The 26,704-nt window shown below is 36.8% G+C and overlaps 1 protein-coding gene across 1 annotated transcript in view; it reads right to left on the reverse strand.

Annotated features, from left to right (window-relative positions):
• CCDC73 (coiled-coil domain containing 73) overlaps positions 1-26,704 on the reverse strand; it is a 71,278-nt gene that overhangs the window by 40,713 nt on the left and 3,861 nt on the right. Inside the window, exon 2 of the mRNA XM_070762284.1 lies at positions 8,817-8,962. Within this exon, the coding sequence (XP_070618385.1) occupies positions 8,817-8,948 (132 nt within the window). The 5' untranslated portion in view covers positions 8,949-8,962. The remainder of the gene's footprint in view (positions 1-8,816; positions 8,963-26,704) is intronic.

Here is a 26,704-nt window from a genome sequence, read left to right on the forward strand (position 1 = left end):
AGGGGGTATTCCGGGAGGCAGATACAACCATCAATCAGGTGCTCATGCTAAATCAGGCTGTGCTGTACCAATTTGCTGTTTGCTGCAAGGATGCAAATTGCTGGGAGGCAGAGGCTGAAGGTTGGAGCCTGGTGGGTGGGCAGGGCTTTGGCAACAGACAATTCCACCCACTGAAGGGGTGTATCTTATACACAAAAAATATGGTATTTGGGAACTGCATGAATATCCTGATACTTTACATGTATATAAGGATCCTGATGAACAGAAGATGGAAAGTAGAAAAACTTTGTCTATTCCTCCCACAATCTCTTTGGGAGAACTGATGAACCATCAAACCAATTTTTCACTCAAAGGGCTTAAAACAAAAGCTTGGAAGAGAGGTTGAATGTAGCCAAAGTTCAACTTCAAATAATTTATAGCTTCTAATTAGTTTATTTCATTATTATTGCACCCCGTACAACAAAATTAAATGCATCTTCAGTGTACATCAAGAAAACTATAAAAATAAAACAAAAACATACATCCTTCAAATTCTATACAATTGAATTGAAAACCCCTAATACTGCATTAGTATTACACTATCCAATAGAATTCTGTATACAGTAGTTACTGCTCTGGAATAGAAGCTGTTTTTCAATCTATTTGTCCTTGTTTCTATTGTCCTGTGCCGTCTGCCAGATTGCAATAGTTCAAAAAAAAAGGGGTGTGTGTCCCAGAATGAGATGGATAGAAGTCTTCCAAAGAGGGGAAAGGGTAACCAAGGAACCTCGGGGCAATGATGTTAACCCTCAGGAACACTTTCCTCTCTGCCACTGTGCAAAGAGAAAGAGCCGAGGTGGCGCAGCAGGTAGAGTGCTATACTGCAGGCCACTGAAGCTGACTGTAGATCTGCAGGTCAGTGGTTCATATCTCATAACCAACTCAAGGTTGACTCAGCCTTCCATCTTTCCGAGGTGGGTAAAATGAGGACCCGGTTGTGGGGGCAATTTGCTGGCTCTGTTAAAAAGTGCTATTGCTAACATGTTGTAAGCCACCCTGAGTCTAAGGAGAAGGGCGGCATAAAAATCAAATAAATAAAATTAATTAATTAATTAATTAATAAATAAACCATACACAGGTGCATTAAGTTAAAATACTTTCTATAGTGCAATGGTAGAAAGTTGCCAGCAATTTTTCATTCAGTTGTTGTTTCCTGAGAAGTCCCAGGTAGTGTAATCTTTGCTGGATGCTTTTGATCAGTTCTACAATGTAATTTTTTTAAATTTCAAGAAAAATATTTAGGTTAAAACTATAGAGAAAGCAAATAAAGCAAAACAAAAAAAGTGGTAGGTTCAATTACATTGAATCTCATCCAGAACTCCCACACTGTTAATTCACAAAAATACAAAATGTCCAAAGCTCCTTCCAAGCTTGCCTACAGATTCCAGAAATTCCACAAAATTTCTTGCATTGTGGTGTCCTTATCTGAAGGTGTTTCGACCTCTGTCTATAACTTAAACTAAAGACTTTTTCTGGAATTTAAACATGGATGAGACATTAGAAGCTATACATTATTTCAAGTTGATCTTTTCCATGGTACCTATAAATCAATACAATAAAGTTAAATGTATACCATTAAACTGTTTATAATCAGATATTTGAATAAAAATTGTAAAGTATTAATTTTTTTTGCACTTATATTTGGATTAAACTTGTTTCAGTAAAAAAAATGAAAACTTGGAGATTTGAAATGGCAAAGGGAAGTAAAGTATTTGAGGGGGGAGTTTAGTAGTTACATAAAAGATATTTCAAAAGGTTACTTTAAAAAACTAATCTTGATGTAAAAGTGAAAGACTTCTTTAAAATCACCAGTGTTATTTGTTTGCCTGCTTGTTTGTTTTTAGTATAAATACAGCACTTTGAATTTATTTTGCCTTAGTTCTGTTTCCCTTTAACCAGAAAACTTTTTTCTGAGAAAAATGTATATCATTTTAAGAAGATAACAAGCAATATAAAACCTTTACAAGTGTTGTTGTTTTATTAGCTGCCTTAGGACTACAAGGATTTAAGTGTTTTTTACAAAAAATGCCACTATAACAATAAAAGAGGAGTCATTTGATGGTTTATTTACTCTCTATAACCTTTAGAAAGTGTCAAGCCTTTTGTAAAATGCTTGCTTCAGGCTGTAGTTTTACAAGAAAGGCAGTGTATTGTCTAAACCCCCCTGATAGTTTGACCCTGAACAGATTTAGGAATACCGTACAGCTGGCTCATATTCAAGAAGCTCCAACTATGTACTATTACTATCTTTTTCAAAATCACAATGTACCTCCTACAAAATTGCCACTTCTATTTCTTTTTGTTACCCAACCAAACAGTTTCCAGACTTATAGATTCATAGTCTATTTCAGGTGTCCTACATAAAATAGTTCCTCAAGTAACACTTGTCCAAATTTAGTGAACATTTCAAAGTTTAATATCCACTATGGCAATGATGGCAACCCTTTTTCTGGTTGCGTGCTAAAACTCTTTGTGTTTGCCCGTGATATCGTGCGCGCATGTCGGCACCTACAATGCAATGTGCACCCCACCTGCACATGTGTCAATGACTGCTCCCCATACATACACTTGTTCACACATACACACCACCTGCACATGCTCCCCCATTTCCATTTTGGACCTGGAAAGCCTCCTACAGTACACTTTGCCAGCGTGAACAGTCTGCCGCCACTGCTCCTCGTCCTCCTGCCAGCCTTGTGCTCCAGGCAGCATCCAGCATGGCTGTTCGCACTGTTGGTGCCTTAGACCAGTGTTTCCCAACCTTGGCAACTTGAAGATATCTGGACTTCAACTCCCAGAATTCGCTGGCTGGGGAATTCTGGGAGTTGAAGTCCAAATACCTTCAAGTTGCCAAGGTTGGGAAACACTGCCTTAGACTTCTTCTAAGGGAGCATTCCCAGTCAGTGCACCTCTTACCACTTACTGCAGCTGCTGGGGAAGCGTCAGTGTGAGAACTGCCACCGCAAGGCGTGAAGAGGAGGGAGTGGCAGGAACAGCAGGATGGGGTTTTCCTCCCTCCCTGCCAGAGGCTTTTTTCCTTTCCCAGACCAGCTCCAAGCAAGCGGTGCACAGACTTCAGCCCCGCTGCCTGCACTGCTTGTTTGGAACTGGTCTGGAAAGGAATAAAACACAGCTGAATCAGACAGGACTTGCCCCCTCCAGGTCCCTCCAAAGGGGTCTCCCTACATAGCCACCTGACATTTATCACCCATCCAAAAGGAGCTCTCCGAGCCCTTCCCAGCACCTGCTTTCTGCAGCAAAAAAGCTGGGAGTGCGTAAAGCTCTTTCCCTCTACCTGCATGCATACCTCATTATCTGACTCAGTAGTGTCATCCCCTAACCCCCAACATTTTTCCCTTAGACTATCCACGATTGACTTCTCCAGGTTCCTTAGAGGTCAGTAAAGGGCTTGCATAAGTGCAGTAGTGTGCCTTCCGTCCCCTGTCCTATTGTCTCTCCTTATCTCATTTATCTTTTCTTCCTTTCAAATTTGTCCACCTATACTTTTATATCTTTTCCTCTATTCGTTTCTTTACTTATATTATTACATATCTATTCTCTTCAATGTGTATTATGTATTGGACTAACTAACTAACTAACTAACTAACTAACTAACTAACTAACTAACTAACTAAATAAATAAATAAATAAATAAATAAATAAATAAATAAATAAATAAATAAATGCTGTTTATCACCGGCTCTTCAGCCCCTCTGCACCCAGGTAGTGGCCGCTGGCCCCGGCTAGCAGCATCTTGTTGGTTTTGGGGAGTGCAGAGCTGGTAATAGCATGGAAGTAGAGGGAAAGCACTTTTTGTGCCCCCAGCTCATTCGTGAAGAAAAGAGTGGGCGCTTGGAAGAGATTGTAGGGCAGGTTCCTTTTGGGTGGGTGAACGCTGGGGTAGTTCAGCGGGGAGGCTACCTAGGGAGACCTGTTTGGAAATACTTGGGTGTGGTGAGTCCTGGCTATTTCAGCTGTGTTTCTTTCCTTTGCAGACCAGCTCCCAGCAAGCGGTGCAGGTGGCAGCGCAAGAGAAGAGTGAAACAAATGGATGGCTGCTGGTAATCAGGATAGAATAGAATAGAATAGAATTTTTATTGGCCAAGTGTGATTGGCCAATAAATTCAGAACTTTTTTGGACAGGCATTTAAACTAGGTAAAGGGGACAGAGATGTAACTGATGTGGGTGATTTCTGTCCCCGACCAATGAGGATAAAGCAGTTTTTGGAAGCTTATGAAAAGGGAGCTGCAAATAATATAGATGTAGTTGTTGATGATAAGGGGCAAACTAATAACGAAAATAATGTTCTTCGGGTAATGTGCACAAATGCTCGAAGCTTGAGCAACAAGCTCTGTGAATTAATGGCCATAATAACTAGAGATAATTTGGACCTGGTTGCCATAACTGAGACATGGTTTAAGGATTCTAATGAATGGGAAATATCCATACCAGGATATACACTGTATAGGAAGGATAGAATAGAGAGAAGGGGAGGTGGAGTAGCCATTTATATTAAAGAAAGTCTAAAAACAACACTAATTCAAAACACGTGTCAAGATCTAGAGACTCTCTGGATTTGCATGCAAAATAAAGAAGGTTCTGTCATTAGAATTGGGGTGATCTATAGGCCTCCAGGGCAATCCGAGGAATATGACAACAAGATGGTGGATGAAATTACCCAAATGGCAGTAAAGGGAGATATTGTGGTTATGGGTGATTTCAACATGCCTGATGTTGACTGGAATATCCCCAGTGCCCTTACATGCAAAAGTAAGAATATAGTAGAGGCCTTTACAGGAGCAGCTCTGGCACAGCTGGTTAAGACACCAACTAGAGGGGAGAATATTCTAGATTTAGTTTTTACGAATGGGAATTGGGTTTCAGATGTCAAGGTGGGAGAAAATTTAGGTTGCAGTGACCATCTATGTTTGTGGTTTGATGTAAAAACTCATTGTGAGCAATCCTATAATGCAACCAAAGTATTGGATTTCAGAAAAACAAATTTTAATGCAATGGGAGAATATTTAGATAATGAATTAAAGGGGAGGGATAAAATGGCAGGAGCGAGCATCCAGTGGACTATATTAAAAAAGGCCATCTTAAAAGCCACTGGACTGTATGTAAGACAAATAACTAAAGGTAAAAGGAAGAAGAAACCGCTATGGTTTAGCAATGATGTAAGGGCTATAGTCAATGAAAAAAAGGCTGCCTATAGGAGGTATAAAGAGTCTGGAAGTATAGCTGATAGGGAGGTATATAAAATGAGACAGAAGGAGGCGAAACAGATAATATATGCTGCTAAAGCCTCAAAAGAGGAAGAAATTGCCAAATCTGTAAAGAAGGGGGATAAAACCTTTTTCAGATATATTAATGATAAGAAGAAGAAAAACTGCGGCATCACGAAGCTTAGTACCGGGAATAATACATGCATTAATGGGAATAAGGAGATCGCTGACCATTTCAATAGCTACTTCTGTTCAGTTTTCTCAAAAGACACCTTACAAAATAATACTATAGAGGGATATAGCATTGCTTCCAGCTGTACGGATTCAGCTCCAGTGATCTTAGAAGCCGATGTCTTAGAAGAACTTGAACGATTAAAGATAAATAAGGCAATGGGTCCAGATGGCATCCACCCCAGAGTTCTTAAAGAACTCAGATCTGTCATTGCTACCCCCCTGACTGATTTGTTTAACCAATCCTTGTTAACAGGAGAAGTTCCTGAGGATTGGAGAATGGCCAGTGTTGTGCCTATTCACAAGAAGGGCAGTAGAGAAGAAGCTGGTAACTACAGGCCAGTTAGCTTGACATCAGTTGTAGTTAAAATGATGGAGACTCTACTCAAAAAGAGGATAAATCAGCATATAAAAAACAATAACTTATTAGACCCAAATCAGCATGGCTTTACTGAAGGCAAATCATGTCAGACTAATCTCATTGATTTCTTTGACTATGTCACAAAGGTGTTGGATGAAGGTGGTGCCGTGGATATTGCCTACCTGGACTTCAGCAAAGCCTTTGATACGGTTCCACATAAAGAGCTGATAGATAAATTAGTGAAGATTGGACTTAATCCCTGGATAGTTCAATGGATTTGCAGCTGGCTGAAGCGTAGACATCAGAGAGTTATTGTTAATGGCGAGTATTCTGAGCAGAGTCAGGTTACAAGCGGTGTGCCACAAGGATCTGTTCTGGGTCCTATTCTTTTTAATATATTTGTGAGTGACATAGGGGAAGGTTTGGTAGGGAAGGTTTGCCTATTTGCCGATGACTCTAAAGTGTGCAATAGGGTTGATATTCCTGGAGGCGTCTGTAATATGGTAAATGATTTAGCTTTACTAGATAAATGGTCTAAGCAATGGAAACTGCAGTTTAATGTTTCCAAATGTAAAATAATGCACTTGGGGAAAAGGAATCCTCAATCTGAGTATTGTATTGGCAGTTCAGTGTTGGCAAATACTGAAAAAGAAAAGGATTTAGGGGTAGTGATTTCTGACAGTCTCAAAATGGGTGAACAGTGCAGTCAGGCGGTAGGGAAAGCAAGTAGGATGCTTGGCTGCATAGCTAGAGGTATAACAAGCAGGAAGAGGGAGATTATGATCCCACTATATAGAATGCTGGTGAGACCACATTTGGAATACTGTGTTCAGTTCTGGAGACCTCACCTACAAAAAGATATTGACAAAATTGAACGGGTCCAAAGACGGGCTACAAGAATGGTGGAAGGTCTTAAGCATAAAACGTATCAGGAAAGACTTAATGAACTCAATCTGTATAGTCTGGAGGACAGAAGGAAAAGGGGGGACATGATCGAAACATTTAAATATATTAAAGGGTTAAATAAGGTCCAGGAGGGAAGTGTTTTTAATAGGAAAGTGAACACAAGAACAAGGGGACACAATCTGAAGTTAGTTGGGGGAAAGATCAAAAGCAACATGAGAAAGTATTATTTTACTGAAAGAGTAGTAGATCCTTGGAACAAACTTCCAGCAGATGTGGTAGATAAATCCACAGTAACTGAATTTAAACATGCCTGGGATAAACATATATCCATCCTAAGATAAAATACAGAAAATAGTATAAGGGCAGACTAGATGGACCATGAGGTCTTTTTCTGCCGTCAGACTTCTATGTTTCTATGTTTCTATGTTTCTATGTGATTGGACACAAGGAATTTGTCTTGGTGCATATGCTCTCAACGTACATAAAATAAAATATACACTAGTTAGTGGATGAATGAAGACGTCCACTATCACTCATGAATGGGTTCAAACATCATGGCACTCAATGAAGGACGACATTGTTGAAGAGTCATTCAAAAAATGTTTTTCTCATCTATGAAAATTAACGTGTTGAGGTCAATTATTTAAAATGGTTTTTTTAATTATTTTTTGTCATTTGCATTTCATTCTGTCCCTCCTTTTGTATCATTTCTTTAGTGATTATGTTCTACCCAGAGGTGGATTCCTACCGGTTCACACTATAGAACCAGTAGCCAACTGCTGATGATGTCAAGGAGCCGGTACTGTCAGTACCGGTCCATGGATACTGCCATCACTTATGGGAAATTTTTTGCTGATTTTTTTTCTGCGCATGCACAGCTGAGTTTCTGATACTGTGTGTGTGCCACCATCTTGTTTGTGGCTTTTTTTTAAAAAAATGTAACTTTTGGGAATGCGCATGCGTACATGCACAGCACAGCCAAGTGGTGTGAGAGTAAGAGAAACAACAATGAGGTAAGTTAGAACCCACACCTAATTCTACCATTTATTTAATATTAGTGTTAAACTCTTGTCCTACAGTGAATGATCCTGCAGTCGATTGGCCAGTTGGCTGTGGCAAATTGTCCTGACTGATAATCTAGTTCTCATGTGACACTTGCAACAACATGTTGTGGTTAGCTCTGGCCCTGCCTGCCCCAAGGACTGTGGATGTGGGGGAGACATCCACATGCTGCAGGCCTGTTTTGCCCCCGGTGGAATCTGCTGATGAAGGCTCCTCTGACCAAGAAGACATGAGTGACAGGGAGGAGGAGAGTGTGGCAGACAGCTCAGAAGGAGATCAATTATCTAGCTCCTCCTTGGATTCAGAACAAGAGTTAATGGTACAGCCACGCATGCGGAGAGCGATGCATAGGCAACAACAACTGAGAGATTATTATCAAAGAAAATGAGGCCACCTGTGGTTGGGTGGGGCTGTGGTAATTAGTGAGGCTGCTATAAATAGCAGCCTGTGGGTTTGGCCATTGTGGAGGATTATCTGATCGTTGTGTTTCGTGACTGCTTTACTGACTTTGACCTTTTGTGTGCTGATTTTTCCCTGTTTTGAAGCTAAATCAGAACTGATAAGGGACTTGTACAAATTACCAGTTTGTTTGGAGACAAGTGCTCTTTGCTATACCAAAAGAGGGCTTGGTTTAAGTGAATTTTCATTATAAAGAACATTGTTTTGAATTTTCAAATGTGTGTGTGTCTGAAATTTGTACCTGTGAATTTTGGGGAGGATTCTACCAGAGAGCCCGACAGAACACAACGTAAGCTCAAAACTCCTATTGTAGTACTATATACCATGTCTGTATGTGAAGAACAGAAGAGAATTGGAAACACTTTTCTGCCTGTGGCTACTCTGTTTGGTTTGGGTATCTAAGAGTTTGAGATGGTTAGGAATTGAGTTATTTTAACTTGTTTTAATAGATCTTATTGGCTATTTCATTTTGTTGATTTTACTGCATTAACATTTGAAAATAATTAAAAAACTAAACATAAATAATACCTACCCTGCTCATACGCAACTCTTCTACAGCCTCCAGAAATGTTGTTTTGAAATCTAGCAACTGAATAGAGAGCAACGCTTCTGAAGAGTTTTGTAAGGAATACGCTGCTATTTCTTTATCTAAATCTTCATCCATTTAACCTATGGAATCTAAAAGGAAGTTTTTAATTACTAAATGGAATATAAAAAGAAGTTTTAAATTATTAAATACTTAATATTATTAGGGCCAATGTTTGGCCAACTCCCCCACTTCTGGATTAATTGGTGCAGAAAGAATACAGACAGAGAAGAAGGGAAGCTCTTGCTGTCCCCTTGATTTCAAACTTTGCATGACAATAAGTAATGTGCCCAAGGTTTATACTTGTTATTCAGATCAAAACTGTATTTGTCTTTGAATGTTGAGGCTTGTCATCTAAAAGTGGCCAGAGCCAAAGAAAAAAGTATATATTTGAGTAAACTCTATAGGAAAGGAAAGCAGATCCTGGGTGACAATGAAGTGTATGTGGATTGTAACAAATATACACTTTTATATGACAACCCACACTAAAAACTGAATTTGGGGCAAATATGCCTGTAAATTGAAGATCAACTTACCAATCTCCAAACCCAACACCATGACAAGTGTTCCATCAACAAGTACTCAATACTGTATTAAGATTTTCTTTCTTGGTTGGCAGGTGCTATCCAGAACACTGGAGAGAGAGAGGTTCTCTGAGGATGGACTCCAACACAAGCCCAAAAGCTTGTGAGAATAAACCTTTGGTCTGATAGCTGACTCAGATTGGATGTGTCTAGAGAGAGAGAATTTCCCTGAGGATGAGCTGCAGCATGAGCCCAAAAGCTTGGAAGAATAAACCATTGGTCCTGGTCACCAATTCAGATTGGATCCTGTATACGCAAAATAGTTCAATCTTCATCAACATAGATGCCACATTAATGAGACCTCAAGCACATATAGTATTTAGAAGTTGTTTTAATTTCTCAGATTTTAATATAACAGAATATTTAACAGAATAATATATTTGGAAGGGACTTTGGAAGTCTTCTAGTCCATTCCTATTCTCAAGCAGTGATGGAACACCCACAACCTCTGAAGGCAAGGCACCCACTAATTAATTGTTCTAACTGTTAGAGATTTCTCCTTATTAACTAGGTTAGTTTTCTCATTTGCATTCATTACTTTTTATCCTGCCTCCATAAATAAACAACACTCCTTCCTGCTGATCAATTGGCATAGATCAGTGATGGTGAATCTATGGCACACATGCTACAAGTGGCATACGGAGCCATATCTGCTGGCACACGAGCTTCTTATAGTTATAGTTTAATAGTTTATTAGATTTGTATGCCACCCCTCTCCGAAGACTGCCCTAGCTCAGCTTCAGTACCCATGTGTGCACTGGCCAGTTGATTTTTGGCTTGCACAAAGGCTCTGGGAGGGTGTTTTTTGCTTCCAGGGGGTGGGGAAAGGCATTTGCGCCCTCCCTAGGCTCCAGTGAAGCCTCTGTAAAAAATAGGCCTAGCAGGCCCACCATAAGTCAGGAAATGGGCTGCTTCTGGCCTCCAGAGGAAGTCCGTGGGCAGGGGAGGCTGTTTTTGAACTCCCCAGACATTGAATTATGGGTGTGGGCACTCACGCACTCACGCATGCGCGATAACACACATACGCATGCTCTTTCAGTACCTGAGGGAAAAAAGGTTTGCCATCACTGGCATAAACTAAAAGTGGGACTTAATGCCCTTTGGCCCTTTCACTGTTTTTCATTTGTTATGCTTGTGGGATTTTCAGGTAAAGAAAAGTCCATGCCCTCCCAAAGCTGCCATGTAATTTATCTAAACCAAAGCCACTCCTCAGAATAATCAGAAAGCTACAGGGAAATGGCAACAAGGTGCGTGGCATCTTTGATTTATAAAATGAAGAGGAAGATCAAGAGAACAAAATCAGGTAACAAGGGAAGCTACAGCAAAATTACAGAGGAAACAGGGGGGGAAAATCAATTTCTTGTTGAAGTTCTGTGTGGAATTTAGCACCAAGCTCGCATGTAAAAAGCTTCATAATGAAGTCAAGTGAGATTTCACATGCTTATCAGCCTGAAATAATAACCAGTTTTAGAACCTTACCACCTATTAAAAATTGTACAATAGCCATAGTACGTAGGTATCAATAAGCAACACAAGACTGTAAATATAAAATTATATGAGTGAAGGAAGATTATTTTAAATCATTGGTACTTTTGAAATTGAATTGAAATATATTAAGAATTTGCTGATAATCCTGATAGTCTTGTGCAAGATACTTTACTTCAGTAAATCACTTCTTCCACCTTAATTTTTTTACTCATTAACATAGTTAATGCCCATACAGGCAGGAGATTGAACAATTAACCTTGTGGTGCAACTGGAACAAATAGGCTCAAAACCGTAAAAATGATGGTAGATTTTAGGAGAAACCCTCCCATACTCTTACAATATTAGACAACACAGTATCAACAGTAGAGTCCTTCAAATTTCTAGGTTCTACCATATTGCAAGATCTATAATAGACACTTAACATCAAAAACATCGTCAAAAAACCACAACAAAGAATGTTTGTTCTTTCTATGCCAATCAGAAAGCTCAAACTGCCCAAGGAACTGCTGATACAGTTCTACCGAGGAATTATTGAGTCTGTCATCTGCACCTCTATAACTGTCTGGTTTGGTTCTGCAACCCAACAAGACCAACACAGACTTCAGAGGATAATCAGAACTGCAGAAAAAACAATGGCTACCAACCTGCCTTCCATTGAGGACCTTTTATACTGCACGAGTCAAAAAGAGGGCGGGGAAAATATTTACAGATCCCTCACACCTTGGACACAAACTGTTTCAACTCCTACCCTCAAAACAATGCTATAGAGCACTGCACACTAGAACAACTAGACACAAGAACACTTTTTTCCTGAATGCCATCACTCTGCTAAACAAATAATTCCCTCAACACTGTCAAACTATTTACTAAATCTGCACTACTATTAATCTTCTTATCGTTCCCATCACCCATCTCCTTCCACTAATGATTGCATGACTGTAACTTGGTTGCTTGTATCCTTACAATTTACATTGACTGGTTCCTAATATGATTTGATTGCTTATTTGTACCCGGACTATCATTAAGTGTTGTACCCTATGATTCTTGATGAACATATCTTTTCGTTTGTGTACACTGAGAGCATACATACCAAGACAAATTCATTGCGTGTCCAATCACACTTGGCCAATAAATTCTATTCTATTCTATTCTAGCTTTTATTTTTTGTCCTACTGAAGTTTGATGAATATAGAGCTTGAATAGATATAAATAGAAGTCTTATCTATAGTTTTGCCTAATCAGTTGATTTCCTCCCTAAGGAAGTCAACCTTTTTGTCTATGGTGGCATTATATCACATTGAATTGTTTTTGATTTGCTTGTAGAAGACCTTTACGTTATGGGAGATTGATCTTGGCATTGAATACAAGCAGTACTATAGAAACAGATTTTTTTTAAAAATACTGTGTCTGCTGATCAGTATTAATCTGGTTTTTCCTTTAGCTCTGCATTTTTCTACAGTGTAGTCACTATTATTATTGCACTTATTCTAGTGCAATAATTCACACATCATATTCAGCCATAGCTTCTTTAGTTATGATATATGGACTAAGTAAAATTGATAGGTTCACACAATATGCTAAACAATATTTTATTAACTGCAGGAACTGCATTCACACAATGCATTAAGCCAAAAAGTCAAATTACAGCTCAGTGTGATGTGCAAATGTAGCCACTGTTAGCTGTCTTAGATATATTTGAGTGAAAATTGGGCAAATATTTTAAAAACAAATTAATTGCTTAGGAAGCAAAAAAAATTAACATAAAAGTAACTATATTTTAGATTAAATAACTAACTTTATCTAGAGATCAAGTATTCATTCTGAAAATCAAACAATCATTCACCTTTCTCTGATCTGATAATTTGTTGTTTATAAATATATATCAAAAATATAATCTCAATATTCTGTATTGAGATTATATGTATTTAGCTTTACAAATAAAGCAGCAATTCACAATATTTTAACCTGATTTTAATCAAATATTATGACCAAAGTGCCGTGTATCTATGTAGAAAAAAAATGTATAACATTTAGTAAGTTATCTAATAATGTTATACTATTATTACCACTGGTAAATGCATTATAAACTTTCCAAAGCAATGAAATAATTTCTTCTGACAGCAAAACAGTTAAAAGACAGTCACCTCAAAGCAAAATGGATGACAAACAAGTCTAATAAATAAATAAAAACTAAAATTGATTGGTATGAAGTATGCCACATTCAGTGTCCTTTGATCATATCAAATAAATGATTTGTTTGTTTATGATGCATTAAGGTATGCTTATTTATGCTAATTACTGGCATATTATTTTGTATAAAAATATAGCAAAAATGGCAGTTATAAACTTTTGTTAAATATAGCTTAAAAATATATAATTTTTAAAAGGAAAATGCCTGTTATAGTTTTAGACAATTATTTTCTTGTCACAATTTTCCATTTTACATGAATATAGCAAAAGAAAAATGAAAAAGAAATTTAAAACACTGCATTAAAATATCCATTGAATACACCCGTTTATTACCGATTTACAATTTAGCCTATAGTTCATGGTAGAATTTATTTTATAATAAAAATGTTTTACAAAAATATGTTTTACCACACCCATAAGTACTGTATATGTTTTCATATATTTGAACAACACTTATTAAAAATTACATATTAAATAATCTGCACTAGAAAGTAAAGCAGGAGGCTTGATAGGGGTCAAGGTAATAACACAGGATGGACAAATTATACTGTCATTTCACTTAAATTATTTAAGTTATTTAATTTGACCTGTAGATAGACTCTTGTCATCTCATCATGCCTGACTTTTAAGTGGGAGGTCTTCACTCGTGATGATCCTTTAATGGAAGCAAAGCTTTCTCCATTTAACCCATGGTATTATCAATCATGTACAGGGATAAATGAGCCAGTAAGATTTTGCCAGTATCACAAATGACACGGTGACCTGAGGCCAACATCTTTATTTGCTTCTCCAGTGATTCACTTCAGCAGATATTAACCAATTTTATAATCCATGAAAGGCAAAATTAAAGGACACCATCCATAAAACAGAATAATTCCTATCAGCAACAAAGTGATGTGTGTATTATCTTATAAATTATATAGCCATATAGTGTGGAAATGTAATGAAGTAAAGATGGTAATAATCAAATGCCTGGGGCAAACGCTAATATGCATTTAATCACACAGCATGAAACCATTTGTCACTACAGTTGAATGCATGTGTACATAAAATACATGAGTCACGTCCTTATTGTTATACTATAACTGCATCAATTTCACACTATCCTTTTTACTACTATAACAACTAGAAGGATTTGATATTATTTTAAAAAACCAAACACTACACAATAGATGTCAGCACTTTAAGTAAGTTTAAAGTGAAAGTTTTCATATACTTTTATTATTATTATTTTAAATGCTGTGACATTTAAGCCACTCACCAATAATTTATATTTTCTATAGCATTGTGACATCTTGGTACAACTTGAATAAAATATTATGTGTTTAATATTTTAATGAATATTTATTTGCTTCTCATAGAAAACTGGTCATGTCTACAGATTTAAATTGCCAAAGAATGCATATATCAATTTCATTAAATGTGCAGATTGCAATCTTATGCACAATTTTGACTTTTTAAATCCTAACATTTTCAATGTGACTGATGCCGCCTAAGAGAAGGATTGCCAACTTATTTTTTTAAAATCAAGATTGGAGAAATCTCTAGAGAAACTACATGAATATAACAATAGTACTTACACTTCTATACTGTTTCACAGTTCTTTACAGCCCTCTCTAAGCAGTTAATAGAGGCAGCATATTGCCCCCAACAATGTGGGTCTTCATTTTATGGACCTTGGAAGGATAGAAGGCTAGGTCAACCTTGAGTCTGGTGAGATTCGAACCGCTGAACTGCTGCTGGTCAGCAGTCAGCCGAATTATCCTGCAATACTGCATTCTAATCACTGCACCACCATGGTCCCTGTTTATGTTTATTTAACAATGTAGTGTTTATATTACAACGTACAACAATGTAAAATTATTGTATAGCACTAATGATTCAGTACAATATATATTATTTACTCTCTTTCAAATATATTGTTTACACTATGGCAAAATTTAAATAAGAACCAATTTTACTTCGGATACCTCTGCAAATATTTAGAAATGCTGTAAGCACCCTCCTTCTAGGCAACAACCCACTATCTTCCCCAGTATAAAATGACCCACCTTTTCCTTCACTACGTTTGCTTTTTTGTGACCAGGAAAAAGATACCAAAGTGGACATTCTATAAGGAAGTTCCAAATCTACATGGAAGAATGGAACCAAGCTACTCACGTGCCTTTTCTTCAAAAACGAAACAGGAACAAAAAGGTTGCTTAAAGAAGTTGAAAATTTGACCTTTTCAGCATGAGTAATTTAAATAACCATGTTTAATTTTTGTATATTTCTTGAAACATTGTTATGCTATAGCAGTGTTCCCCAAATTTTCTGGCTTTCTGGACTGGGTGGGTGGGAGGGTAGGGGATGGTTTCCTGTAAGTGGTGGACAACAGCACACACAGTTTCATTTACACAAGTTGAGCTGCACAACTGCAGGTTTGCCCGCTACTTCCATGACTCAATTCCCAACAGTCCAGTACTAGGTTGCAACCCCTGCTCTACATTATATAATTTTAAAGGCATTTTAAATGGTTCTTCTAAGCTGCCTTGAATCATTGGCAAATTAGACTACCCCTGAGAATTAAATCATAGTAATAATAACAATATAAAAAATTGCCTGTCTCATGATCCCAAACTGCAAAATTATTTTCACAGCATTTCTCCAGAGTTGCAATTAACCAAAAGTTACAAAATTTTACAGTAGGACTGTTACCCAGTGACAGGCTGTCAAAATTTTTACTGTCACACTTGTGGGCGTGGCTTATTTTGTGGGTGTGGCTTGGTCATCATGTGACCGTGTAGTAGTGGCTTACCGGCCATGTGACCAGGTGGGAGTGGCTTGACAATCATGTGACCAGGGGTGGCTTAAAAGTCATGTGACTGGGTGGAAGTGGCTTACCGACCAAGATAAGTTTTCAGATAGATACTTGGACTCTTTTTCAGTTGATTAAGTAACATTGTTTGAATAGCCACAAAATGACAAATGATAGCATTATTTGTTGAGGAGCACATTTTAAGGTTTTGTACTAAACCCACAAGGTTCAGTATGATAACAGATTAAGCAAGTAGCTCAATTTTCTTTGATTTCTATAAAAGTTCAGTTCTAGATAATGATTAAAATGATTGAAGTTTTTATGGGAAAAAACATACTATTTAATTATTTCCTATTTTAAAAGTAATTAAGGATCATACTAAAGTACTAGAGGAGGAAGGACAATTAAAAAACTATTAAGTATTCAATAAATAGTGCACAAACCTATTACCCCCACTGCGTCCCGTCCCCCCCCCATGTGGGCAGCAGCCCATTACTGAGGTTACCCAAAGAAACCGGATATCTATAATAGTGTGTACAATTCTCTCAAAATCATAGTGGAACAAACTGTACAGAAAACATAGTCACACTGACATCACTTTCACCTATCTTAAAATTAGTTTTTCTTTTTTTACTATGCAATTTTTTGCATAATTTTTTTTACTAATTTTTATGCAATCTCACATAATGCCTTGCAATGATTGTATTCTACAATGCCATTCTATATCTTTTGCTGTAATACATGTTTGAATTAAAATAATATTCAATTAAATCAAACACTGAATTTTCAATAAACTTTCTTCAATGGAATCAGTGAAGTACTACATCCCTTCTCTTTTAAAAATATTTAACTATCTTTTTCTTATCACAAGGGTTAAGAATCTTTGGTTTTCCAGATGATGCTAAATTCCAAATTTCATTAGTCCCAACATAATTCATGATCAAGGGTGATAGGTATTGGAGTCAAATAGCATAAGCAGTGCTACAGTGCTTATAGCAGTGCTATAAGCGGCAAACAAATCTAAATAATAATAATAATAATAATAATAATAATAATAATAATAATAACCTTCCTTTTTGTTTTCTATCTTACTGTTGCCTAGAAAATTATTTGAAAAATATACAATCTGTTTTGGAAGTAATTTGATTAAAAAAATACCATACATATATAGTATTATTACAAGATTATTTATTTGTAGAACATGCGTGTAGAATAAGCACTGTGCTTAATTTCTTCTTTATTTAAAGATCAGACAATGTTTGTGAGGCATATGAATTTTAAACACTTTACAATAGTGGATAATGAGTGCTATATACTTTTTGAATATTTGTTTGTTTGTTTGTTTGTTGATTGATTGATTGATTGATTGATTGATTGATTGATTGATTGATTGAACTTATATGGACTCGGGGCAGCTTACAACAATAAAAATACAATATATAAAACACTTCTAAATCCAATTAACAGAATAATTAATTTTAAATATTTTTTAAGAAACTAAACATTTAAAAATCAAACATTCAAAACACACTACAACACTCTACATTTTCACTGGCCAGAGGCTGGGATCTGGTGACCCCAAGCCTAGTGGCATAAATACGTTTTCAAATTCTTACGAAAGGCAAGGAGGTTGGGGGCAGTACGAATCTCCGGGGGAAGTTGATTCCAGAGGGCCGGGGCCCACACAGAGAAGGCTCTTCTCCTAGGACCCACCAAATGACATTGTCTAGTTGACGGGAGCTGGAGAAGGCCAACTCTGTGGCACCTAACCGTCATTATATATTCTATGTATTAGATTTTTGAAAGGGAAACCAGACAAATTTCTTCTTGAATATATTAAAATTTTCAAATACCCAGTTCATTAAATTAAATATAAGTTCAGAGTGTGTTTAGACGTAAAGGACAGCACTCATTATCCACTATTGTAAAGTGTTTAAAATTCATATGCTGACCGATATAAAATAGAATTTCCAACACATTTCATGGCAGTTTCAATGCTTTTTAAAATACTGCTCACTGAGCATCTTCAGCAAAGTCATATCAAAATTATGGATCAGGATAATAATTTAAACTGGAAATTCACACTAGAACTACGTAATTTATCTTCTAATGAATTTAAATGTTAAAGGCTATGTCTATTTCTTTTAAATATCAGAAGCTATTTATATAATGACTAAGTTAGCTATCAAGATTAAAGATGACTTTGCATAGGTCTGTATTGGAGTTTGAACAACAGCCCCCCCCCCCTTCAGTATATCTGAAGGCTCACTTTAGAGAACCATCTCTCAGCTGTGGCGAGGGGGGCGTTTGCCCAGGTCCGCCTGGTGCACCAGTTGCGGCCCTATCTGGACCGGGACTCATTGCTCACAGTCACTCATGCCCTCATCACCTCGAGGTTCGACTACTGTAATGCTCTCTACATGGGGCTACCTTTGAAAAGTGTTCGGAAACTTCAGATCGTGCAGAATGCAGCTGCGAGAGCAGTCATGGGCTTACCTAGGTATGCCCATGTTTCGCCATCACTCCGCAGTCTGCATTGGCTGCCGATCAATTTCCGGTCACAATTCAAAGTGTTGGTTATGACCTTTAAAGCCCTTCATGGCATTGGACCAGAATATCTCCGAGACCGCCTCCTGCCGCACGAATCCCAGCGACTGATTAGGTCCCACAGAGTGGGCCTTCTCCGGGTCCCATCAACTAAACAATGTCGGTTGGGGGGCCCCAGGGGAAGAGCCTTCTCTGTGGCGGCCCCAACTCTCTGGAATCAACTCCCCCCGGAGATTAGAACTGCCCCTACCCTCCCTGCCTTCCGTAAAGCTCTTAAAACCCACCTTTGCCGTCAGGCATGGGGGAACTGAAACATCTCCCCCCGGGCATGTACAATTTATGTATGGTATGTTTGTGTGTGTGTCTGTTAGCATATTGGGGTTCTTTTAAACTTTTTCTTTTTAAATATTTAAACTATTTGGATTTGTTATGATTGTTTATGCCATGTTGTGAGCCGCCCCGAGTTCGTGGAGCGGGGCGGCATACAAATCTGAATAATTAATAAATAAATAAATAAATAAATATCTGTTGAATAATAAAACTGTGTAAAAATATAAAAGATCTACAATCAATAATAATATCATGGTTATAATTATAACAACACAGGAAAATGTATACAACTGGCAATTATTAAAATTATTTTGCCATTTTAGGAATCATATAATGAGTTTCCCAAAATTATCTTCTTCTGATTTTGGCTGGGATAACTGTAATTATATGTAGTTCTGGCCTTAGTTAAGAGTTAATTACAATTATATGCCAAATGTCACTAAAAGAAATGGGAAGGAAAATAAATTATATGAAATGTATAAAATAACAGGACAAAAGTTGTATACAAGAAGGGCAGGCTATTTCTGAAATACCAGTGTAATTCATTGTTATGCATTCTGTCTAAAAAAGGCTTTTTAAGGCACTCCTACAGTATTTTTAATCACTAGAGTAAAAAAATACATTTTCTGGAAAATATGTAAAATTCACCAGACCAATGTAGAAACCCTTTTAATTTTGAGGTAAAAATAGTGGTTTGATATTGCAGTACTTATTCTGAAAAATATATCATATTTTGCAAATGTTTCTTTAAAGTACTAAGGACTTCACCTTGTTGCTGCTTCACTGGCATAGTTTTACACAATATTATTTGGCTTTTCTCTTCCTCGACTAGTTACATTTTGACCCCACAATTTGGCAATAGAGCTGAGCAAAGTGTTTGAAAAAAGTACAGTACTTTATACAATATCTTACTGCAATAAAACACTTCCCTTTGAAGTGCTCACATGGTTTCTTTGCAAACTTCCCATCTATCTCTACCTTCTTCAGTCCCAGCAGTTGTCTATGCCTGTAGAAGGAAAGCACAGTCTGCTTTCAAAGTAACTTATGATGAGATGACGAGCAAAACACAATTGTACGTAATCTATCATATAAAGGTTATAAGTGAACAGTAACTGAATTTAAACATGCCTGGGATAAACATATATCCATTGCAAGATAAAATACAGGAAATAGTATAAGGGCAGACTAGATGGACCATGAGGTCTTTTTCTGCCGTCAGTCTTCTATGTTTCCATGTTTCTATGTTTCTATACTCGGAATAAGTTAATACCATTGATAAAAACATTTTCACAAGAAAGGGTATATACTTAATGAACTCAATCTGTATAGTCTGGAGGACAGAAGGAAAAGGGGGGACATGATCGAAACATTTAAATATGTTAAGGGGTTAAATAAGGTTCAGGAGAGAAGTGTTTTTAATACGAAAGTGAACATAAGAACAAGGGGACACAATCTGAAGTTAGTTGGGGGAAAGATCAAAAGCAACATGAGAAAATATTATTTTACTGAAAGAGTAGTAGATCCTTGGAACAAACTTCCAGCAGACGTGGTAGATAAATCCACTGTAACTGAATTTAAACATGCCTGGGATAAACATATATCCATCCTAAGATAAAATACAGAAAATAGTATAAGGGCAGACTAGATGGACCAGGAGGTCTTTTTCTGCCGTCAGACGTCTATGTTTCTATGTTTCTATTATTAAAAAAATTAAAAACAGTAAAGAAAAATGTTCCTTCCTATGTCCCTTCCTATGTTATAATCAAATCTACAAATTGTACTATTCTTTATCCCAATCAATCAATTCAGTTAAGAGATAATAAAGCATCTTTCGAAACTCATTCAGCAGTACAATGTATAGGCTTCACTGAATAGAAAATAGAATTAGGAAACTACCTATATAATGAAGCTACAAGTTAAAGCCATGAGAAGTTTTCTTTGTGTAGTAATTATCCACTAAGTGGAATTCCACATAACACAAACATAGACAAAATGTTTGCTAGTCCTTAATTTGTTATACAGTACAAGGAAATCAACCCTGACTGCTCTTCTTTAGAAAGACAGGTAGTGAAGCTGAAACTCAAATACTTTGGCCACCAAATGAGAAAAGAGGATTCATTGGAAAAGACCCTGAAGGCAAAAATAGAAGGGATGATGAGGTGGTTAGAAAGTGTTATCAATGCAATGGGCAGGGATTTAAACAGAGAGAGAGAGTGGAGGACGGTAAAGGTGGGCCTGGTGGGCCTGGTGTCAGTGATGGGTTGCTCTTGGTTCGGACCAGTTCTTAGAACCAGTAGTGCTGGCAGAGAGAGGCTCCGTCTACCCATTTGGGAAACTTCTGTGTGAACTGTTAGTAAAAGGTTTTAGAACCCACTACTGCCTGGCATGCTGTCGTCCATGGGGTCATGAGGAGTCAAATATGAATTAGAGACTGAAGAACACATTTGTTATACAAATAGTATTCAAACATAAGCAATTTGCATGAATAAATGTGACAAGAGATGCTCAGACACGTCTCTTGTCACATTTCTCTGCAGGAAATTTCTACAAGTGTAAATTACTAATCATGATGAGATTAATCAGAAATCCTATTTAACCAAATTTGGTACACAAACATAATTTCACATCACAAATCATAAAAGAATTTTGGTTGGCTTTATATTAGTTAATACTGCAGGTATAAAATAAATAAATTTAGAAACATAGAAAATTGATAGCAGAAAAAGACCTCATGGTCCATTTAGTCTGCCCTTCTACTATTTCCTGTATTTTATCTTAGGAGGGATATATGTTTATCCCAGGTATGTGGATTTACCAACCTATTTAGCTTAGAAGAGTAAAATTCAGAGTCTAGGAAGCTAGAAGTAAAGTAGGAAGAACAGTCTCTTAACAAGTTCCTGACTGCTTCTTTAATACAGGACATGGTGCTGTTTTTACACTGCCCTGTTTACACATTGTTAGTTAACCTCATTGCCTACTGTGTAAAACACAACCAAAGAAATTCCACATAGTAAGGGGAGACATTTCACAGGAATCATTTTTTTTTAAAAAAAAGTAGCTTCATACAGGTACAAACAACTTGGGAGACACTATTTCTCTTTTCTTTACTTACAACAATATAATTTTTAATTGCAGTTCTCTGACTAGAATATTAAACATTATACTGGCATCTAGTGGTCATTATAATGAACTACACAATTTCTTTGTTTTGATATGTATTAGTACAAGACTGTTCAGGAATATCAATTAGGTAAGTTAAACACAGATACATTACAAATACACTAATTTGTTAGCGTTTAAGGTCCCATAAGATTTTTCACTACTGTACAAAGATTAAACAACTATTCCTCGGGGGAAAATGAAAGATATTTAAGTGAAAGAGTGTTGCGTTATAAAATACAAGCAATTAAAGATCTTGTAATAAAATATTGGCTTTAAATGTATACATTGAAGCAACTGGCTAGGAAACAAACATAAGAAGAATGAATATGAGATTTTATCGTGACAAGATGGAGACACTGTGGATGGGATCTCAGAATTTTTAAATTAGCATTTTCATTGTTTTTGAGTAGATTTCATTTCGCTTAAATTCTCTCTCTCTCTCTCTCTCTCTCTCTCTCTCACACACACACACACAGTATGAATCTGAATATTTGTCATTCCTATTCAAGGTATTTAGAAGTAATTGGAGTAAGAAATGGAAAAACCAGAGAACTAAAAGATGTAAGAAAATAAGAAAACGAGAAGGAAATACATCTAAAATTATTATGTTCCATAGTTGTGCTTAACTGAATATATTGTATTGCTTCAGGAGACTAAAAAAAAGTAAGATCTGCCATGGTGGGTATGCTAGGTATCATCATTGGGTGGGACCTTGGAAGCACGCCTTCTGTCACAAATAAAGGCGAATATACTGTACATGTGCAGGTTAATGTTGCAAGATCCAATCTGGGTCAGTCACTGGAGCCAGAAGGTTTTTTTCCCTGAGGTTTCTGACTTATATTGGAGCTCATCATCAGAGAACTTCTCTTTTGTCATGGTGTTTGCCTTTTGGAACATCCTTCCCTCAGGAATATGGTTGGCAGTAACTTATCAGCCTTTAGGAAAGTGGTAAAGACCTGGCCAGAATATTGATAGAGCTAGCACAAAGTGATTTGGATCAATGTGAGTTTTATTAGGAGCCACAATGCTGTTTAGGATATTTAATTATATTTTTATTTTGTTTACTGCCAGAGTTTCTTCTAGAATATGGGCTGCTGTGTAAGGTTGTTAAACTTTAAGATAAGGGCACTATGGTCAGCACAGTAAAAATTACAGATTAAAATTATAATAAATTCAATACATGTTGCTAAGAATTTATTCTAATTTAGATATCCCATAACAATGAAATATACCGGTATATCCTTTTTTCTCTTTATTTTAGAAGAGTACAAAATGTAGGCAAAATACCAAAATCTACAATAACATTGTAAATATCACATTAACAATCCTTAAAATAAAAATATTAATAAACAAAAGAAAGTGGAAAAGGGGAAGAATTCTACAACAAACAATACCTGTTCTCATATATATTATAGATTTTCATTGGTTTATTAAAAATACCACATAATACTATAGAATAATCAGAAACAAAATATTATTGTAAAACATCATAAAATTCATACCAAAAAAGGACAATTGATATATTCATAATTACAAGGTACCATATTTTTCAGAACTGCATTATGCAATTAAAGTCCAATTTTGTGGGGTGCATTGAATTATGGGTATGGGAATGTGTACGTATGTTATAGGATGCACATGCATGCTTTCAACACACGAGAAGAAAAGGGTGCCATCAGTGGCCTAGCACATAGAACATTAGAAATAAGAAATTGCTTAGTGCATATTTTTCTAATGCACATGCTTATCTTATTATGAATTCATCTGTATCCAAGTATGAAAGGCTTGACACCTATCTTCTTTTTATTATTATTATTAAACATATTTATTTAGTTTAATACAGACATACAAACACAAGTATTTAAAAGCATTGGACAGTGTGTGACATACCTGTATCCTATTTTTTATTGTCTTGGCACCTATCTTCTAAGCAATAATCTGTAATTTGAGTTTTACTATTCCTAGAAAGTAGATATACCTTGGATTTGGGAAGGGGGAGGTCTTTCATCTTGGGAGTGTTGCTAACATGTTTTATGTCTGACTGACTAGATTCTGCAGACCCTTAAACTAGTGGGGAAGCTGAGTATTGGGTTTGTGGTCTTGACTACTTGAAGAAAGGAACCAGGAACCACCCTGAACCTTTCTGTAAAAGCTGAAAAGGGAAAAACAGCTTTGGGGCTCATGAGTGGAAACTCATTTTCTCAACATGGGTCAGATCAAGCTCTTAGAAGCCTTAGTTAGCCCAAGAAAAAAGAATATTCTTCCCTAACAAATATGATGAGAATCTTTTCCTTTGTTTCATCTCTACCAGGAACTGATTCTATCTTATTCAGGAATTAGGTCATTGAAAGTGAGTGAATGACAAGAGTAGAACAGAATAGCTCATTTGGATTTGAATCATTATCTTGCCTGGAGAAGCTCTCTTGCATTGGGAAGAGCTGCATGGCAGAGCTGAAAGAAACACCTAGATTTGAAAACACAGATATAAAAGGGAGGGATGCTTCAAGAATATCGTCAGTCAAAAGAATAAAATGCTCTTTGCATTCACCTGCTAATTATATTCTTGAGAGAGAAAAAATAAAACAGTGAATCCACAGTTTTCCGGGGTCAGCATGATTGATAGGCCTCAGACCTCCTGCAGGCTATAATGAACTGATATAAAACAGGGAGACAAGGTGGGAAATTAAGTTGTTGTCTGGTCCCATTAGCTAGAATAGTATCCATGTATTTCTCTTTCATTCACATTCACACACAGACACCCCTCAGTGCAAAACCTTGAAGGCCTAAAGTTTTTATTTCCTGCTGCTGCCTCCTGACTGGCAGTGTATTCCTGTAAGTATGAGTCAAATTTAATTCATCACTTAGCTAGGATTTCCAACCCCCTTCAGACTGAATTTAATTAAATCAAGATAAATATATTTCTTTCACACACCCAAGACTGATTTAAGCAGGACAAGATTAATTTATCAGCTGAGCCCAAATGGTAACATGCCAGGTTTAAACAGCATGGAAACTTACGCATTCTTTTTTTTTTTACAAAATACAAAAGGAAAAATGAGCTGACAAAGAAAAGTTAGATGCTTCTTACACAGCATGCTGTTTCCCTGGTGATCTCTTCTGAGGTAATGGATCTTCTGAGAGGGATGGAAAGAGATTTAGACCAAGAACATGTGGATACAATTTTGGCGGGAAAAAGAATAATAATAATAATAATAATAATAATAATAATAATAATAATAATAGTCTTAAAATTGGGAAAAACAAGAAAAGGAAAGGAAGAAAGGAAGAGAAAGAGGGTGTTTACAAAAGAAGCCCAATCAGCAAATCTTTTCTGTAGTTTTCCATTTTGATAGAGTAAAATGTAGCATTTCCTCCTTGTGTGTCAATGGATATGAAGCCTAAGAGAGAACATTGGATTTGGGGGGGAGGGGTAGCTCAAACTACTGGAAGCTGGAATAGGGTTGCTTAATCTATGAGTAGCTTTGCACCAGGGATGGAAGCCTTCCAGAGACACAATAAAGCAGAACTTAAATGGAAAATTATATTTCAACTGCCTCATGTTTGCCTGCAATATAATTATTTAGAGCAGTGTTTCCCAACCTTGGCAACTTGAAGATATTTGGACTTCAACTCCCAGAATTCCCCAGCCAGCATTTGCTGGCTGGGGAATTCTGGGAGTTGAAGTCCAAATATCTTCAAGTTGCCAAGGTTGGGAAACACTGATTTAGAGCATGCACTTTTAGCAAACAGAAGACCACATAAGTATTATGGAAAGCTAAGGTAATAGTTATTAAAAGTTGGAGTTAAATTTTTGGTTTAATTTGATGGAGAACAAAGACAAAATTAGACTTTTTATTGGAGGAAGCTTTGTTTGGTGATAGATACCTATGTTTTTTTCTGTGAGTAAATATTAAAAACAAGAATAAATTTTTTGGAAGAAGCTTTGGTTGTTTAGTTTTAATTTTGAATGTATAGTATCAGTCTGCTAATTACGAGGTAAGCTAGGATGGAAGATACTCTGGGAAAGATAAAAGAGGGTTGAAGAGGAAGTAGTGAAGGAGGAAAAGAGAGAGAGGAGGAGTGAAGGGATATGTAGGTAGGAGGAGGAGAGAGAGAGGGAGGGGGAGTGCAAAAAAGAACAGGAAGAGGGTAGACTGGTGTTGGTTAAGAAAAGAGCAAAATAAGATGTTGATTTATGAACAATGGATAAAAGTATGTAACTATGTATGTTGTTTATAATATTGGAAGGTATTTACATGCTAATTTGTATGTGAGAAGGTGGAGAAAAATTGGGGGGGGGAAAGACTGCATCCATTCAATTGCATGTTATGGTGTTTTATATTTTAAAATGTGTATTGACCATTCAAGGGTTTCATTTGACTTGGGAAGCAATGTAAAAATAGTGGTTAAAGTAGTGGAATGTAACTATTTCTCTACCCAGCAGCCGTGTTTTGGATGACTTGGTCCCTCGTTGGAGGGATTAATATGGAAGTTCTCCTAAAGCAGTGATGGCAAGCATATGGCATGGTTGCCACAGGTGACACGCAGAACCATATCTGAAGACACGTGAGGCTTTGCCCTATATCAGCTCCAGTGCACATGTGTGCACTGATCAGCTGATTTTCAGTCTTTTAGGCTGTTTTCGCTCTCCACACAGCAAAAATGGGCCAATGGGCCAGGGGTGGGTTACTGCCCAGATGGGGGGAGGAACACAGTGGGGAATTGAAAATGGAGCT

Source organism: Erythrolamprus reginae, chromosome 1, assembly GCF_031021105.1.
Source record: "Erythrolamprus reginae isolate rEryReg1 chromosome 1, rEryReg1.hap1, whole genome shotgun sequence".
Taxonomy (NCBI): domain Eukaryota; kingdom Metazoa; phylum Chordata; class Lepidosauria; order Squamata; family Dipsadidae; genus Erythrolamprus; species Erythrolamprus reginae.